The 19,600-nt window shown below is 35.8% G+C and overlaps 1 protein-coding gene and 1 non-coding gene across 2 annotated transcripts in view; both read right to left on the bottom strand.

Annotated features, from left to right (window-relative positions):
* The window catches only part of TRIM23 (tripartite motif containing 23), a 32,213-nt gene that overhangs the window by 12,336 nt on the left and 277 nt on the right, over nt 1-19,600 (bottom strand). Inside the window, exons 2-7 of the mRNA XM_045794261.2 lie at nt 14,694-14,856; nt 13,824-13,945; nt 9,850-10,128; nt 8,667-8,849; nt 5,488-5,703; nt 1,208-1,342 (exon numbers count right to left, since the gene is read on the bottom strand). Of these exons, the coding sequence (XP_045650217.1) occupies nt 1,208-1,342; nt 5,488-5,703; nt 8,667-8,849; nt 9,850-10,128; nt 13,824-13,945; nt 14,694-14,856 (1,098 nt within the window). The remainder of the gene's footprint in view (nt 1-1,207; nt 1,343-5,487; nt 5,704-8,666; nt 8,850-9,849; nt 10,129-13,823; nt 13,946-14,693; nt 14,857-19,600) is intronic.
* On the bottom strand, nt 6,757-6,865 carry LOC123790621 (U6 spliceosomal RNA). Its single transcript, XR_006779149.1, has one exon. It is a non-coding gene; the product is annotated as a U6 spliceosomal RNA (small nuclear RNA).

Raw genomic sequence — 19,600 nt, 5'->3', positions numbered from 1 at the left:
GATTTTCTCTCTCCCTCTGCTCCTCCCCTCCCCCAATGCTCACCTTCTCTTTCAAAAAAAAGGTTAAGATGGTAACTTTGATGTTTTTTACCACACACACACAAATGTAGTATATCTGCACAATGAATACTGCTATGGAGTAATCTCCAGGCAGTACACTTATATGAAAAGAACTAAATGTGATGAGTGTACATACAAATATATAAATAAATGTATTTCTCTATATTTTTTAAATGATGAATAAAACTAAGAAAAAATTCTTGATGGTTTTCTATGGAGAAAGGAGGAAAAGCGTGGAGGGTTTAGGGATAGAAGCTAAACTTCTCTAAATGAACCCTGATTTGTAGATTTGACTCTGGACCATGTGATTGTTTCACAGAATTATAAAGTAAGATTAAGTTCTAAAAAAACAGACCCTAAAAAGGGAAAGTAAAATGAAACAAATGAACCTTTTAAATTAGAGGCAATTCATTTTATTTTTTTATTTTATTTTTTTTTAAAGATTTTATTTATTAATTTGACAGAGAGAGATAGCCAGCGAGAGAGGGAACACAAGCAGGGGGAGTGGGAGAGGAAGAAGCAGGCTCCTAGCGGAGAAGCCTGATGTGGGGCTCGATCCCAGAACGCTGGGATCACGCCCTGAGCGGAAGGCAGACGCTTAACGACTGCTCCACCCAGGCGCCCCAGGGGCAATTCATTTTAAAAGAGACCAAAACATATCAAACAAATGGCAAGTACAGGCCTTATTTGATTGGATTCTGTTTCCAGAAATAAAAAAATTTTTTAGCCATCTGGGAAATTTGAATAACTAATTGGATAATGGTTAATATTAGAGATTCATTAATAAATTTTTTAGGCTGATAACAATATTTTGATTTTTTTAAATAGTCCTTACCTTTTACAAATACACACAACAATATTTCATAGATGAAATGATATGCTGGGATTTGTTCCAAAATAACCTGAGAGACTGCAGGTAGAAAGGGGAATGGGGAAAAGGATAGATGAAATAAAGTTTTTAATTGTTAAAGTGGGTGACAGGTACATGGAGATTCATTACACCACTTCCTATTTTTCCACTGATGAAAGTTTTTTTCAGAAAAAAACTATGAATTTCTTAGTTGTCTCTTCAAGCTGACTATCATGGAATGTAAAACAGTTATGATTTACCAGAAGCTATACCTAAAAATGAAATACTGTACGTTACCTTTGTAAAAGTGACAGGGATACTGGCATCCAACTGAATGTGATCTGCAACCTCTGTAAACTGCTGCTGCTGTTTTTGCAATGTTTCCAGTAACCTTGTAATTTCCTGTTTTGCCAAAACAACTCTACAATCATCCTAGAAAAGAGAATATAGTTTTCCAGTAAACTTGTTACAGGAAGAAAGAAAAAAAGAGTTATCACCAAAAATCAAGAAAAATTCATTTAACATTACAGTATTCAAAGTTAGCTTAAATGTAAATTTGACTAGGATAATAATTGGGCATTAATAAATAATTAAAGAGCTTTCAATAGAAAAATGGGTAAATTGTGGCATATTCAGAAAGGCAAGACTATACCACCATGAGAACGAGCCACGATTACACCTGATGATATGAATTTCACAAACATAATGTCAAGTAAAAGAAGAAATGACAAGAAGACTTCATACTGTATGATTCCATTTTTATTAATTACCAAAAGAGACAAAAATAAGATATGTGTTAGAAGTCAGGATAGTGGTTTACCCTGAGGGGAAAGCAGTAGTTATCAGAAGGGAGTCTGAGGGGTTTCTAGGGGTGCTGGTAATGTTCTGTTACTCGATCTGGGTGCTAGTTACACAGTAATGTCCAGTCTGAAAATTCAGCCATCTGAACACTTATGCACATTGTATGTACGTTATACTTTAAAAAAAAAATCTAAGATATATGTGTACTTGTTTTTAAAAAAATTGACTAAAGGTCAAACTGAAAAGCCTCCCTTGCCTTCTAGATGTCCAGACTCTCTCTTCAAAGTCTAGCACTTTCTAGTTTCTCAAATACTAATCCAGAGATATTCTACATACATACCAATATATTCTTCATAAGACAGAGGTCTCCTAACAATATGTAAGCTCCATGAGAGCAGTGGTGTTAACAATTTTTGCTCACTTTGCATATTTACTTTAGTTGATTATGAACTAATAAACTTTGCTTATTATTTGCATGTTGTTCCAGCTGTCCCTGAAATTCTTGCCTTCTACTCTCTCAGGCCCCACATACAAATGAATCCTACTGGATACCCAGAATCTGGACACCTCTCACTCCTACTAGCCAAGCCACTTTCTCTCTCATGTGGGATTCTACAACAGCCTCCAAACTCCTTCTTTCCTTTAACCCCTTCCTTCCATCTTGGCTCTCCTTCTATCTATTTTTTACACATCAAAGTCATCTTTTTAAGTAAGATAAGCCATTCTTGTCAAAATTTCACAATGGCTTCTCCATTTCAATCAATAAAAGCTGAAGTCCTTCTAGCGACCCACAAAGCCTTCCTTACAGATAATTCCCTATTACTTCCAGATTTCAGCTTCTATTACCCTTTCCTTTACTTACTCCGTTCCACCCAGTGGCTTCTTTTGCTGTTCTTCAAATACACCACCAGGCTGCCTTAGGGTTTTTGCTCTGATCCGTTTCCTCAGCTGGACTATTCTTCCCCACATTACAGCGTGAACAAATTCCTTCACCTTCTTCCTTTTTGAGGCTTTGCTCAAATCTCATCTTCTCTTAATGATGCTTACCCTGACCATTTAATAACGCAGTCTGCCGGACCCTCATTTTTTTTTTTTTCTGTCCTTAGTTCTTACCACTTTTTAACATGCTGTATAATTTACTTATTTAGATATGGTTGTGGTTTATTGTCTATCTTCTCCTTGCTAGAATGCTAATTCCACAAGATTATAGCTTTTTGTTTGTTTTGTTTACCAAGATAGCCCATGTATCTAAAATGTACATAGCACATGATAGGCACTCAAAACATATTTGCTAAATGAATAGACAAATCCTCACCATTTAGTATCATGCCTTGGACTTAGATGATGCCTCATTTTTTTGGAGGGGAAGGATGATTAAGCTTTGTTCTCAAAATTGGTAATAAATGTGTGATGTTCTATCTATTTCTCTGTTTAATTATATCTGTGGCAAGAACTTTTAAGAATATTGGGGGGGGGGGTCTGGGTGGCTCAGTCAGTTGAGCATCTATCTTCAGCTCCGGTCATGATCCTGGAGTCCCGGGATCAAGCCCCAAGTCAGGCTCCCTGCTTGGTGGGGAGTCTGCTTCTCCCTCTCTCCCTGCTCCTTCTCTCACACACTCTCTCTCAAATAAAGAAATAAAATCTTAAAAAAGAAAAAAAGAATATTGGTTGGGGTTACGGTTCTATGGCCGTAAATCAAAGTAAAAGCTTGGACGCTTGCCTGGCTCAGTTGGAAGAGCATGTGACTCTTGATCTCAGGGTTGTGAGTTCAAGCCCCATGATGGGTATAAAGATTACTTAAATAAATAAAACTTTAAAAAAAGTTTTTTTTAAAGTTGATATGAAGAATGACTAGTAAGACCCTAATTTCATTTGCATTAAGACAGTGAGATGATATCATATCATTAACAATTAGCAATCACTCTGATGAAAAGCTTCAGAAACTCTAAAATACCTCTAAATATTTCAGTAACTATGAGCATACTTTTTAAAATAATAAATATAAAAATGCTTTAAAGTATTCAAGCAAATGGGATGTAGACATAATCCCTTTCTGACTTTGCTGTGTAGCTTGATTACCCATCATGAGCTGAACAAGTATTTATTAAGCTCTTTCTATCCAGACACAAAGATGAACAAGATGCATCCAGTCAACATCTAGAAGGATAAACAATGCATATTATATCATTCAGGTTCAAATCAGGAGAGAATAACCATACCAGTTATGTGAGCAGAAAGAATTTCATATGAAGAATTGTTAACTAGGTGTAGTTATTAACTAGGTAACAGAAAGGGTAAAAAGAACTCTGAGGTATCATGAGGAAAGCAACTGTAGGGAACAGCTATCACCAGGGCTGGGAGAATAAAAGGCACATGCTAGAATAATTAAAATTTAGAACCTTACAGGAAGGCCCCCATGGAGCCTAAACTCAGCTCTCTAAGGAAAGTGGTCTCCTCATGTGAGCAGTGAAATTCACAGGAACCCCAAGCAAATGGGAACCCCAAGGAAACCACCTCTACTTTCCAGCTTCCTCTCCTGTCTCCTGTTAGTAGAGCCTAAACAAGAAGCCAGCTGGTAAAGCAGATATGTGGTTAGTAGCGTTTCGGTCCCAAAAATCACAGAGCAGAGGAAAGAAGAATAGGACTGAAGCTCAAAGACAACTTTATAAATGGCATATACATACTACAATTCAGTGTGATAAGGGCTAAACAATAGCTCAAGACTGTTGTATTTATAGCCTGGCCACATTCATATAAGTCTAATCAGTTATTTAAGAGAAAAAGCTCTACAACAGTAGTAAGTTTAGCTCTACAATGATTTGCAATCAACATATTTACTAGTAATATGTCAGTAAAGATGAGATACACTACAGCTTACTGGGAATTCCTAGGGCAATAATGACCCTTACATCACCCACTCCTGAGAGCAGATCCAAACAGAAATGAGTAAGACTGACATTTTTGGCAAAATAATCTTAAATCTAATTTATTTTAAAAGTATATCATTTGAAAACTGGGTAAAACAAATTGCTTATGACACCTCAATCATCAAAAAACATAGGCTAGGGAGCCTGAGTGGCTCAGTCTGTTAAGCGTCTGCCTTCAGCTCAAGTCAAGATCTCAGGGTCCTGGGATCAAGTCCACATCGGGCTCCCTGCTCAGCAGAGAGCCTGCTTCTCCCTCTCCCTCGGCCCTTCCACCCTGCTTGTGCTCACTCTTGCTCACACACACACCCTCTCTCTCAAATAAATAAAATCTTAAAAAAAAAAAAAAAAGATTACTGTGACATCAAAGTTAAAAACCAATGAATTAGAGCAGAGATAGGTAGTACATTCTAGAGAGGCACCCAAGAAAACAGCAAGGAAGAGATAGTTTTAAAGAATAGCAAACATTTGAGCTAGACTTTGAAGAAGGATTTCCACTATCAGAAAAGGGAGATATAAGCCCACCAAGCAAACAGAACAGTACATGCTTAGCAAAGGAGAGTTAAAGGGCTTGGCATGACTGAAGAATGACAAGACATAAAAAGCTTCCAGAACTCATGGTTTTATGGTGTGAAGGGCACATGAAGGAGAGGACACTGACATGGTCGGTGGAGCAATTCAAGGTTAGAGAACACGTCCTGAGCACAACGTTAATGCATGCAGTAATGTATAGTAATAATATGAAAATATTTATCAATAAAATACACTAGTGGTAATTATCTGGTAATTATCTGCTTAACCTTATAAACCCTCCTTCTTAAAGTATGTCCTAACCATGTTTAAACTACCTACCTGTTGCAAAGTCTTTTCACAATGGAGACAGGCTGTTGAAACCTGGGACAATAAAATAGTCATATCTTCTTGTTGCTGCCTGAGCCAAATCAGTTTTTCTCGAACATGAGCATCAACAACACTTAGAGCCATTTCTTCTTGACGACACAAAGTTTCATGTAGATCAGAAAAATAAGCTCGGACACATGACCGGGCATTCTCTGCAGTACCTGGTACCTAAGGAAATTAAAATTAGTTTAAAACAACTTTAACCATAACAAAGATTTTATATGTGAATTAATGAAAATTTAAATATCATCTATATTCTTAAAAATTCCAAAATTGCTATCTCAACACTTGATCTTTCTCCTTAACCGCAGCCTTTGGACATCCAACTGTTTAAGTGACATCTGAAGCAAAATGGAATACCTACTCTCTGGTCTCTCCCACAGCCAAACCTAGTTTCCTTCCTTCTCAGTAAATGGTAATGCTATCCTCCATGCTGTTCAAGCTAAAAAAAAAACTGGAGTCACCCTTAATACTTCTCTTTCATATTCCATAACTAGTCCCTCAGAAAATTCTGCTGACTTCAAAGTATATCCAAAATCTGATCAAGCCTCACCACCTCCCCGTCCACCAACCTGATCTATGACATTACCATCTCTCACCTGATTATTACAATAGTCTTCTAATTGGTCTCTCTAGATCACTCCTGCCCTCTACAGCGTATTCCCCACCCAGCAGCCAGACCGATCCTTTTTAAAACGTTAAGTCAGAAACAATTATTCTTTTGCCCCAAATTCTCCAATGGTTTCCCATTCCACTCAGAGTAAATACCAAAATCCTTTATGTGGGGTGTTCAAGGACAGACGCCCTGAGAAAGTGACATCTGAGTAAAGACCTGAAGAAGGTAAGAGAGGAAACCACATCAGTATCTTGAAGAAGAGCATTCCTGACAGAAAGAAGAGCAAGTACCTCATAAGACCTTTTCTGATCTCAAATCCTGCTACACTCTGTCATCCTACTCTACCTGCATTTAGCCTCTCCACAGTGTTTTGTTTGTTTTTATCAAAGTTTGGTTGACGTACAATGTTATATTAGTTCCAGGTATACAACATAGTGATCTGACAATTCTACACATTACTCAGTGCTCACCACAATAAGTACAGTCACCATCTGTCACCATACAACCTTATTACAATATTATTGACTATATTCCTCCCTATGCTGTACTTTTCATTTCTGTGACTTATTTATTTTATAACTGGAAGCCTGTACCTCTTAATCCCTAAAAATATGGAACACTTCACAAATTTGCAAATCATCCTCACACAGGCACCATGTTAATGATCTTTGCTGTATCATTCCAATTTTCGTATACGTGCTACTTAGTGAGCACTCCACAGTTCCTTAAGTGCACCAGGTACCTCAGGACCTTTGCACTTGCTCTTCTCTCTGCCTGGAATGCCTTTCCCCCAAATATTAGCATAGTTCCCTTTCTCATCTGCTTTACCTCTTTGCTCAATGTTCCTTTTTCAGGGAGTCTATCCACGAACACCCCATATAAAAGTGCACACTCCCTTTCTCTTGTTATTCTCCAAAGCACCTAACATACTTTTGCCGTAAGTATTGACCCTTTTCCCATATTAGAATATAAACTGTAAAGGCAGAGGTTTTTGACTTATACAGCAGTTATCTCCTTAGCTAGAACAATGCTAAAAGAGTGTCTAGCTCCTATATATGTTCAGTAAATATTCACTGAATAAAATATTTTCACTCTAGCACAAAATGTCCAATAGAGCCTTCTGTGATGATGGATACGTTCTGTATCTGTGTGGTCCATTATGGTAGCCACTAGCTATATGTACTTGAATATACTTGAAATACAGCTAGTGAAACTGAAAAACCAAATTTTCTGTTTTGATTTTTAAATAATTTAAACTTAAATAGCCATATGTGGGTAATGGCTACTATATTTGACAAAGCAGTACTAGCATTATTCCCCAATGACTTAGCTTTAAATTTGTTTGATTACCAAAGCAAAACATTATATTTTTGTATGTTCCTGTATATTCCCATCTGAAAATATTCCTTTCTCCTCCACAATTCAATTTTTAAAAACAAGGCTATAACTATCCCCTTATTTCTTTCCTTCTCTTTACAGTGAAACTTCTTAAAAGTTAAACACACTCACTTCCCAAAACCCACTTACTCTTCAGTTCACTGAAGGATATTTTCCTTATTATTTCACAGACATAATAAATTCAGTATCTTAACTAAACTTATTACCTTGGTCCCATTATCCCTCCCAAAATTCTTCCACCTCCCCCATTAATGCATGATATCACCATCCAATCACTTGGGCAAGATAGAAATTCAGGCATCATGCCTGACCCTTCAAGTTACTTATGCAATCAATATTACCAATCAATCACTAAGACCTACCTACTCTATACTACTCTAAAATCTCAAGCCCATCTACCTCTCTCCATTCTCACTACTGTAGTATTATAGGCCATAAACAACTCTTAACCAGATAATTTCAGCAACCTCCTATTAATGGGTTTTCCTACTTCCAATTCATTTTCTACATTGAAGAGCTACCTTTCTAAATGCAAATCTGATTATTTTATTCCTATGCTAAATTTTCAATTGCTCATCACTGCTCTTGTGATAAAGTCTAAACTCTTTAACATAGCTAAAAAGATCCTGCACAATTTGGCCCTTCACTCCAACATTTTTTCTTGCTATGCCCCATCCAATACTCAAAGATCCAAGTGTAGTGAACTGAGTTGTTTCAATAATGTATCCAATTCTCACTTCCAGGCATTTAACATATGCTTCCCTCAGTGGGACAATTCACTCCCCACTCCACTCTTCTCCCTGACTAAATTTCTTAGCAAATCTCAGTTTAGTATCTTGTATTCTGGGAAGCTTTCCCTGACTCAGCTAAATTAATGCCCCTCTTAGGCACTGCCAAGGCATCCTGTACTTCCCCCACAAAATAGTTACCACATTTGAAACTGGCTTTCTTCTATAATGGATTATAAATTCCATGAATACAAAGCCTTTTTTAAAAACTTATTTTCAGTGACTAGTGTAATACTAGCACAATGTAATTGTTCATTAAATACAAGAAGATGAAAAGGTTAGAAGTAAAAAGGGTAAGAAGGTAAAGAAAGAAGAAAAAAATTCCATACGTGTTCTGTGTGGGCCATTCCAATTCCATCTTCCACTATTTGTTCTCCTCCTTCAATGTGCTGAACGATTCCAACTAATTTTCTGGAATAATCTGAAATTTCCTCAGTGAAGGTCCGTATGCAGTGAGCCATATCTAAAATTGATGCTCGGATTTGGTTAGCTTCTGGTTCCAGTACTGAATGCTAAAGTACAACAAAATTATAGAAAAGAACTCACAGTATTGACTAATGATATAAAATGCTACTTAAATCACTCCAATGATAAAAAAGCATCAGCCAAGTGGCTTTTATAACACATTTACAAAAAGCACAGGTAATAAATACTAATTTACCTTCACCCCAAAACTATATCTCCTCCAAAGAAACAATTTAGAATTTGGGAGTCCATTTACTGCTTAATAACAGTCCAAGATGGGGTGCCTGGGTGGCTCAGTTGGTTAAGCGTCCAACTCTTGATTTCAGCTCAAGTTGTGATCTCAGGGTTGTGAGATCCACCCCCCCATCAGGCTGGGCATAGAGCCTGCTTAAGATTCTCTCTCTTCCTTGGGGTGCCTGGATGGCAGAGTCCGTTAAACCTCTGACTCTTAGTTTTGGCTCAGGTTGTGATTTTAGGGTCGTGGGATCGAGCCCCGAATTAAGCCCCACGTCAAGCCCTGCTTCTGGCTCCACGCTCAGCACAGAGTCTGCTGAAGTTTGTTTCTCCCTCTTCCTCTGCCCCTCCCCCACCACGTTCTCTCTCATTCTCTAAAATAAATAAACCTTTTTTAAAAAAAAGATATTTTCTCTCCTTCTCCCTCTACCCCCATCACCCCCCTCTCTCCCTCCCTCAAAAAAAAAAAAAGAATCCAAGAGATTCACTTTATAATTTCACCATAAACAGCAGTTCATCAACAGACATAAATATTGTCAACACAATCCAGTGCATTATGAAAACATGCACACAAAGAAATTTTGTTTCCTACTGGAAAGCTATTTTTCAGTGAAGAAAATGATAAGGCCTCTCTGAAGTTTTTGTTATGATATTCAGAAATTAAATCTCTTGTTTCTTTTCATGCTACCAAGTTCAACTCATTCATTACTGAACTTTTCTTCTATCCCTACTTGGCATAAAGAACCAAATCAATGGAAATAAATGGTAGGTTGGTAAACTAGGTAGAGTCATCCAGTCTAATTATAATCATACCTTGTGACCTTGGTGTTTTCCATATTCTTTGCAGACACAGCACATAAGTGGGCTAGTTTGACAGCCTTCTTCCAAGCAAACAAACTCAATGGCATGTACCTGATGCTGGGAGCACATGGTTTTCTCATGAGGTTTATCAGCTAGAGGCACTCGTCTGTGTTTTGCTAATGTCTTTGTAGAATGAGTAACTTGAGAACACTCTGAGCACAAATGAGTTGCACATACAGTACAATATACAGATGCAACGTGAGCTTCATCTTCATCACAACGAATGATGCTCTGACAAACAAAAAATTAATGTCTTCAAACTGAACCTCAATCATTATAACATGACAAATTTTAAAAAATAAAAGCCCATAATCTTTTTTTAACTGACCAAGCTTTATATATGAAGGTATACTGGTAATTAAGTAAAAAGGTAATTTATGACTCATCTATGAAAGTATTCACTTCTATAGGTAAGTGAGAAGCTATTTCCAAAATTGATTATCAATATATGCTATGGATTTGAGGCCAAAAATAAAACTGTTCTCATAGATTCACAGTCAGTGTAGATATCTTCAATGAAATCCCCTCATATTACATAAAAGAAACTGAACAATACAGGCTAGAATTCTATTTTTAAAACTAAAAAAATTGATAATAAATACATCCTCACTGCTTAATTTTTTTTAAGATTTTATTTTTAAGTAATGTCTATACCCAATGTGGGGCTCGACCTTACAACCCTGAGGTCAAGAGTCCCATACTCTACTGACTGAGACAGACAGGTGCTCCCCTGAAACTGCTTTAAATACTACTTATCATGGTGATGTATAGAAAAAAGAGAAATGCAAATGCTATTTTGAGAAGCACATGTACGCACAAGAATCAGCTGCAAAGTTTTTAAAAACACAGATGCCCAGATTCTAACCTAGGAAATACTTATTCCAATAGGTTGTAGTAGAAGCCTGAGCTTTGTATTTTTTTCTAAAACTCCACAGGTGAGTTCACTGCACGATCCTGGCTGAAAAAGCACTGACTTAAGCAAATAAAAAATAAACAAATAAAACCTATGTTATATATAAGCTTTTAAATATTATTTCTAATTTTTATGAGTTACTAAAAAGCATCCAACTTGAAAAATTTTACACATCTGATAATCAAGGATGTTCTGAAACTTATGCTGAATATTAAAAGGCCATAATTGGAAAGGGAGTAATTTGGCATAAATTGTTTCAGAAATAAAAATTAGAAAATACATTCATGGTGTCATTAAATATCACATTAAACTGAAAAATGAACCCAAAGGTAAACATTTTTTATTTGCAATTATGAGAAACATGTACATGTAAAATTAAAAATTCATGTCTTCTGTTTTCCAGAACTGACAAATAATTTACGAGGTCAATATTAGACAATATTCTAATGTCTTCTGAAAGATAAAAGATACAGCATGTGAAAGAACTACAAAAATATTAGAAAACAGTGCTCCCGGCAACTCTATAGTCAACTGATCTTCGACAAAGCAGTAAAGAATATCCAATGGAAAAAACAGTCTCTTCACAACAAATGGTGTTGGGAAAACTGGACAGCAACATGCAGAAGAATGAAACTGGACCACTTTCTTACAGTATACACAAAAAGAAATTCAAAATGAATTCAAGACCTAAATGTGAGATAGGAAAACATCAAAATCCTAGAAAAGAACATAGACTGCAACCTCTGGAACCTCAGCCGCAGCAACTTCTTGCTAGACACATCTCCAGAGGCAAGGGAAAACAAAAGAAAAACTGACGAAAAGCTTCTGCACAGCAAAGGAAACAACTAACAAAATTAAAGGCAACCAGGGGCGCCTGGGTGGCACAGCGGTTAAGCGCCTGCCTTCGGCTCAGGGCGTGATCCTGGCGTTCCGGGATCGAGCCCCACATCAGGCTCCTCCGCTATGAGCCTCCTTCTTCCTCTCCCACTCCCCCTGCTTGTGTTCCCTCTCTCGCTGGCTGTCTCTATCTCTGTCAAATAAATAAATAAAATCTTTAAAAAAAAAAAAAATTAAAGGCAACCAATGGAATGGGAGAAGATATTTGCAAATGACATACCAGATAAAGGGCCAGTATCCAAAATCTATAAAGAACTTATCAAACTCAACTTATCAACCCTCAAAAAAAAAAAATCCAGTTAAGAACTGGCAGAAAACATGAATAGACATTTCTCAAAAGACAACATATAAATGGCCAATAGACACATGAAAAATGCTCAACATCACTCATTATTAGGGAACTACAAATCAAAATCACAATGAGATACCACCTCACACCAGTCAGAATGGCTAAAATTAACAGCTCGGAAACAACAGACATTAGCAAGGATGCAGAGGAAGGGGAACCCTTTGCACTGTTGGTGGGAATACAAACCGGTGCAGCCACTCTGTAGGACAGTATGAAGGTTCCTCAAAAAGTTAAAAATAGAGCTACCCTACAACCCAGCAATTATACTACTAGGTATTTAGCCAAAGGATACAAAAATAGTAATTTGAAGGGGCACATGCACCCCAGTGTTTATAGCAGCACTATCTACAACAGCCGAAATACTGAAAAAGCCCAAATGTCCACTGACAGACGAATGGATAAAATGTGGTATGTATATGCAATGGAATATTACTCAGCCATAAAAGAGAATGAAATTTGCAACAACGTGGATGGAACTAGAGGGTATTATGCTAAGCAAAATAAATCAGTCAGTGAAAGACAAATACAATACGATTTCACTCATATGTGGAATCTAAGAAACAAAAAAGATGAACAAGGGGGAAGGGAAAGAAAAATATAAGATAAAAACAGAGAGGGAGGCAAACCAATAAGAGATGCTTAACTATAGGGAACAAACTGAGGGTTGCTGGAGGGGAGGTGGGCTGGGGGATGGATTAGTGGGTGACAGGCATTAAGGAAGGGCACATGATGTAATGAGCACTGGCTGTTATATCCAAGTGATGAATCACTAAATTTACCCCTGAAACTAATACTACACTACATGATAACCAACTTGAATTTAAATAAAATCTTGAAGGAAAAAAATAAAACAGTGCTCCAGTTTGAAATTCACTTCAGTGATTCACTTTACATAAAGAAATCATGATTTAATAAGAGAAGTAGAAATCAATCTGACATATTTTTCCTTATACTAAACCTGTGATTTTAAAGTTGAACACCAAAATCATTAACTGTTATTTACTACAACTGTTCTTACATCTAGTACAGTATATGAGCTATGTGGACAATTCTTCAAGCATTAAAAATGTATTTTAAGGAGCACCTGGCTGGCTCAGTCCATTGAGCATGCAACTCTTGATTTCAGGGTTGCGAGTTCAAGCCCCACATTGGGCGTGGAGCCTACTTAATTGAAAAACTAAAAAAATAAAAATGTATTTTAACCTGTGTTAATGAACTTCGTTCTAGTATTTACTGGATGATTGGCCAGTTGGATAAAGAGAGTATACTTACACACAGTTTAAACTTTTCATGAAGATATTTAATAGTAGTAAATCCCTCTGGAGCTACTGCTATTTTTAAGGCATTTGGCCTCTACACTAACTGGCCTCTTTCAAGGAGTTCCTCTTTCTTTGTGCTATACTATTTATTGTTGATTCACTTTTGCACCCTCTGGTTTAATATGTATCTTACACCTTTTTCTTACCCTTCAGTAACCTTCTTAGTCTTTGACTTTATCCTTGGGTAGAAGTGAATTACAATAAGGAAATAAGTTCATACATAAAACATACTTCGGGTATACTATTTTCAGAGAATTCAAGTTTAAGTTTTACTTGCTGTTCAGCTGGGAATATTGTTGCCTACAAAACTGTAATGTAATGAAAAGTTGTTTCTGGAATCCTATCTGCTAGAGCAAGTGAGGTAAGATTGCGCTTTTAATGGCAAATATTTTAAATTAAAAGAAAAAAGTCATGCTCATAAAAATATTTCATCAAGTTCTAGCAATACCTCTCCAGATATCCCAATGGCTTCTTCTGCAGCTCCATACTGACCAATATGTCCATTCTGCAGTCGTTCCAAAAGCTCCAATAAAGCAAAATTTTTTTTCAATCCCCAAACACCTGAATCTCCTAGAATAAATAAATAAAAACTAAATCTAACAAAATGGAATCTTAATCATTTTACCTCATACCTCAATAGTAATTTGTCATGTATTTAATCATTAATAATGTCTAAATTTTCAAAATTCAAATTTTCCATGTTATCTTTTTAAGGTAGAACTATTGTCTTGTTAAAATTCTCTTAAAAAAACAAAAACTCCTCAGCATTGTAAGTAGAAACACACTGAAAGTTCTACTATTTTATATCATTTAACTTTATAAATCCTATCTTGTCAATGACTTTTACTATATATATTAAAACAAGTGCTTTAAAATATTTTTTATAGCAACCTACAGTAAGAAATACATTTTCCATTATAACACAGGATAACGTACATCTATATATAAGTAAATCTTTTAAAATATGTGTATATTTACAGTTGAAACAAAGTTTCACACACCAGTATTCACCCTCACAGTGTGCAACACACCCACAATTTTTGCTCTATTCCTTCTTTAAAATACCTGCTTAGAGCCAATAAACTGATTTCATAACTACAAATAAGCTAGCATTCATGTCTGAAAACCACTGTATGAAACATACACTTATTAATCTAAAATAATTCCTCTCAGTAAATGGAACTCGAAGAGCTAAAGATAACATTTTTCCCCGTCTCTCATCTAACCCAGAACCTGCAGCAATCAATGACTATACAAACTCCTTTTCATACAAATAAACCAATTTTAAATCTTAAATACATACAATATATTTTCCTACCTAGATCTGTTACTTGTCGATCAAAAGGGCAACGGATTGCTCTTCCATGAAGAGGGAGGCGGGTGAGACAGTCATGACAGACTGTGTGGCCACAAAGCAGAAGACGAGGAACTTTGTCTCCTTGCAAAGAAAAGACATCTTCACAAACTCCACACTCGAGCACCTAATATTTGGAAAGGAAACATGTGCTCTTCAAATGATTTTAAAAGCACACATACTTCAAGATAAAAAAAAGTCCCATCTAATATAGTAAATCAATCTAGTTAAATTATTCTAGATCGTAAAACTTTAAATCACCTTTTATCATTTCATCTGACTCCAGAAAAATTACATCATAGTAAAATCTCCTTGAAATGTCAACTGTCAGAGAACCAAGATAATGTTGTAAATTAACATCATCTTTATCTTTTGAAAATTATGTTTTGATTCATTATATCTGATTCTATAGAATTCTACCAAAGTTGGGTTCTTAAACAATTTCTTTGCAATTACCTAGCCCACAAAAGACCATCAATAGTTTGAACAAAATTATCTGAAATATGTACTAGGGTGACAATGACCCCTTGTAAATGATCAAGAATTTGTTCAGAACAGACTGTTAAGTAATATTCAAGTATTTTCTAGTATCCATTTATATTACATAATGTAAAGTCAAGAAAGCAGTCAGCTAAGACTTAAATTTCAATTCGTTGTTCTCAATTAATAAATATGCCCCTGGGTTAGAAAATATTTTGTCTATAAAGTTCCAATTACAGGCACATGATTTGCCCAAGGCCATGTAGTCAGTCAAAAGAAGTGACAGGAATCGGCATATTCTGATTCCCAAGCCCAAGAGATTATGTTTTATAATTAGTCAACAAACTATATTTTTAACAATGAACCACTGTTGGTACCTTTATTTCCCAATATATTCAAAGTGTTACGCAATTTTAATTTATTTTTTTTTAAATACCCACACTGAACTGTTCAATTATATCACAAACTACTATGTTGGCCATCCACAACCTGCTACCATCTGGCCTCTGTCCTACTGCTTCCCTGCCACCCTCTTCAGACTCTGTTCTCAAACTATATCAAACAATTTGTAGTTCTCAGAACATGACAAACTGCTTTTTGCCTCTTTTTTATGCTAATGTTGAGGAAATAGCTAAACAGACATTTTCTTAGTGGATCCTTTTTTTAAACATTAATAAACAAACAAATTTCTAAACAACTGTATATCTCAGTCTACCCACAGCTCATTCCAACTGAAATGACCACACTATCCCTTGGGCCATCAAGCACCATGGTAAGTGTATCGTAACACCCTAAACACGTTAATTCCATTATTGGCTTCCAGCCTGTCTTTTCTTCTTAGACCAAAAAGCCCACAGAAACAGGGCATTCCAAACAACCCAGTACTAGTATTCTTATATAAATAAAGTCTGACAAAATTAAAAATTAAAAACAGTTCAGCCCAAACACCATCCCCCAACAAATAAACAATGCAAGGTAAAAAACAGAAAATCCACAGTGGAAATCAGACTTAATGCATTAAAAATTTAATATTAACTCTGTAATTAATTTGGACTTAGTGCATGAAATACAAACATCTTTCACTGTAAACTGATAATTCATAATTGGCTTGCATCCCAGTATGGTTCAAAAGAGGCTTAAATTTAACACACAGGTCACAAGAAAAGACATAAAAACAGCTCTTTAAATATATGAAAAGATGTTCAATGTCACTCAAAACACTTTGAAATGCACTTAAACCTAAACCAATATACTTTTTTTCAGATTAGGTCAAACAGGTTGATAACATTTTGTGTAACCCTTTGTGTTGGTGAAGATGTGGGAAAACAGATATTCTTATACTTGCTGAGTGCTGTGAAATATCGAATGATATAGGCTTTATGAAAGGCAATTTGACAATACCTATCAAAAGTTTACATAGCTTTGTAATTCTATTTCCAGGAATTTATCTGACAAATATATCACACATGTGTGACAAGATCTCTATGTTATTCCTTACAGCACCATTTGCATTTGCAAATGATTGGAAACAAAATAAATAGACAGCAATACAGACTGCAAAATAAATTATAGTACATTCATATACTGCAAAACCATGCAGTTTGTTGAGAAAAAGGAAGTTTCTTATGTACGCACATAGAATGATTTCATATGAATACAGCAAAGTGAAAAATATAGAGAATATTTAGCTTTTGCATAGAACTGGGGAAAGAGAGCATACATTTATATATATTTTTTTTACACAGGCATACTATCTTTCTAGCAGGATACACAGGAAACTGATTACACTGGAATAGTGGCTCCCTACAAGGAAGGAAAACATGGGAAAAGTTACACATAAATTGTATTATACACAAACACTTAAATGTATCTTAATTTTTAAAAAAGGCAGGACAAGCTTCATTTAAATATTCTCACTTAAATATCAAATTCATTCAAATACAGAAAAGATATAACAGAATTAGATATCAAATAAATGCAACAGTTTTTATAATGTTCTCATTTTCGTAACACCATAATAAACTTGTTTATGATCATAAACTCCAAACAATCAAATTAAATTTCAGTCCATTCATATCTTTTACCTCTGACCCGATAATTACACAAGATAAAATAACTTAAGTTGCAACTAAAGGTTTTTTTAAAAAGCACTAATAACATACTACAGATTTATAAACCAAACACGGGTCCAAAAATAAACTTACTAGACTATTTCCTATCAATTCAGTAAATAGAGTAAGAAATTCTTCCTTCAGTATTTATAAACACGAACTGTGGCTCACAGCACAAGGAATTAAACCCTAAACAAGAAAAAACTCTTAATTTTATCAACTTCACAAATATGATGAAGAGAGCTTCAAACTTATTACATGTAAATCAAATTTTAATAAAACAGACATATTTTATTTTTTTAAGTTTTTAATTCATTTTTTAGTAATCTCTACCCCCAACATGGGGCTCAAACTCACCACCCTGAAATCAAGAGTAGCACATTCCTCCAACGGAGCCAGCCAGGCACCCTAACCAGATATATTTTAAATGGACGAAGAAGACTCACTCTTCAAAAGAAACTTTCCTGATTCTTTTTTTTCCTCTTTTTTAAAAAAAGATTTTATTTATTTATCAGAGAGACAGCCCGCACAACGCTCAAGTAGAGGGCGCGGCACGCAGAGGGAGAAGGAGGCTCCCTGCTGAGCAAGGAGCCAGATGTAGGGCTCTATTCCAGGACCCTGGGATCATGACCTGAGGCAAATACAGACACTTAACTGACTGAGCCACCCAGGCGTCCCCTTCTGACTCTTTTCTGAATGTAAATAATTTCATAACATCAGATTTTTGTCTTTGAGTTTTCTAATGAAAAAACCCTGTCATTATCAACTTGTTCATTATTTTACCTTTTAGCATTACATACTTCAACTTTCACCTTCCAATGAATAATTTCTGCTTTCATCTATGAAAATGACAATGAGTTGCTGTTTTTTAAATAGATGCCATCATACGCCTTACAAATTACAACATAAGGATCTTGCCAAAAAGGACTACCCTACTGCACAGCTCAGGCACACTTTATATGTGAAGATAAAAACTAAGTGAACCTCTAACGTATCAAACTCTGTGCTGTAACAAATTTGAGTCATATGAGGCTTTCGTATATTTTTTGAGATTTTAAGGCAACTAGGGTAACAAAAGTAGAAAAAGCAATAATATCCATTCTAATTACAACTTACTGACTCAAGCCAATTCACAAAATAATCTTCGAGTATTCTCTACTTAGATAAAGCACAATTTAATAAAATCTCAACTATATAACATGCCTAATGAGAGGGCTCCTCTGTATCTCAGATATGTTGTGTACCTTCAGAGTAACTTAATATATAAAGGCCAGATGAATCAAAAGCCATCAGATCATATACCTGTGAGCATAAATGTAGCATTTGTTGTCATATAAAACCAACATTAGGGGGAAAATCATAGGTGCCTATTACCCAAGATCTTAACTTCAGATATTATCTGGTATAGTGGTTCTCAACCTTGGTTGCACATTAAAATCACTTCTGGGAATGTTTAAAAAATATACTGATGTCAAGTTAATGAGAACTTGGGAGAAAGAGCATTATCAGTAGGGTTTTTTTTTTTTCTTTTAAGTCCTCAGTTATTCTAAATATGTAGCCAGTAATGAGAATTACCAATAACTCAGATTACAACAGTCCTGAAAGTTATTCTACAAACCCATGACATCAGGTGTCCCTTGCAGATCTCTCCATATATATATAGTGGAAGGGAAATTTGACTCCCACATATTTCAATTGATTTGTTAGTAAATGCATTTTGAAGCATTTAAGCATGGTAGAGTTTCAAACCTGAAGCATAGGGCAATTCGTATATCCTAACATTAATGCTCAGCCATGCTGCGGCAGGGACACTTCTCCAAAGTGTTGACAGACCATACTAACAAGAGAGGAGGGGGCAGATCAACCATTACTACATGACTGGTTATAGAAGTAGCGCAATAATGAAAACCAGATTTTAAAAGCAGTCAACCCTGGATCCATGACACACTGTGTTAACGTAAACCTGAGTTTCTTCACCTGTCGAATGGTAATTATCACATACCTCATAAGTAGATATTAACGAGCTAAAATATTTAATATAGTATCTTGCGATAACAATGGCTCAATTCAATAAAAATAAACTAACGCCCGTTGGGCTTAATTAACAAAAAGGAGAGGACCTAAGCAAAAACCGGCCAAAGTCAGGAACACAGGCCCATAAATAAGCTCCTTTTCCCAAATGTCCCCATCGGCCATGTAGAGGATTGTTATGAACAGAAGATCAAGTAACTTCACGCCCGCAAAGGTAAAAATCGCGGAGGGGAGGGCAAGGCTTTAAAG

Source organism: Ursus americanus, chromosome 5, assembly GCF_024610735.1.
Source record: "Ursus americanus isolate L20-20 chromosome 5, mUrsAme1.1.p, whole genome shotgun sequence".
Lineage (NCBI taxonomy): Eukaryota > Metazoa > Chordata > Mammalia > Carnivora > Ursidae > Ursus > Ursus americanus.
The sequence above is the reverse complement of the archived record's forward strand: the minus strand, read 5'-3'. Positions and strand labels throughout refer to the sequence as shown.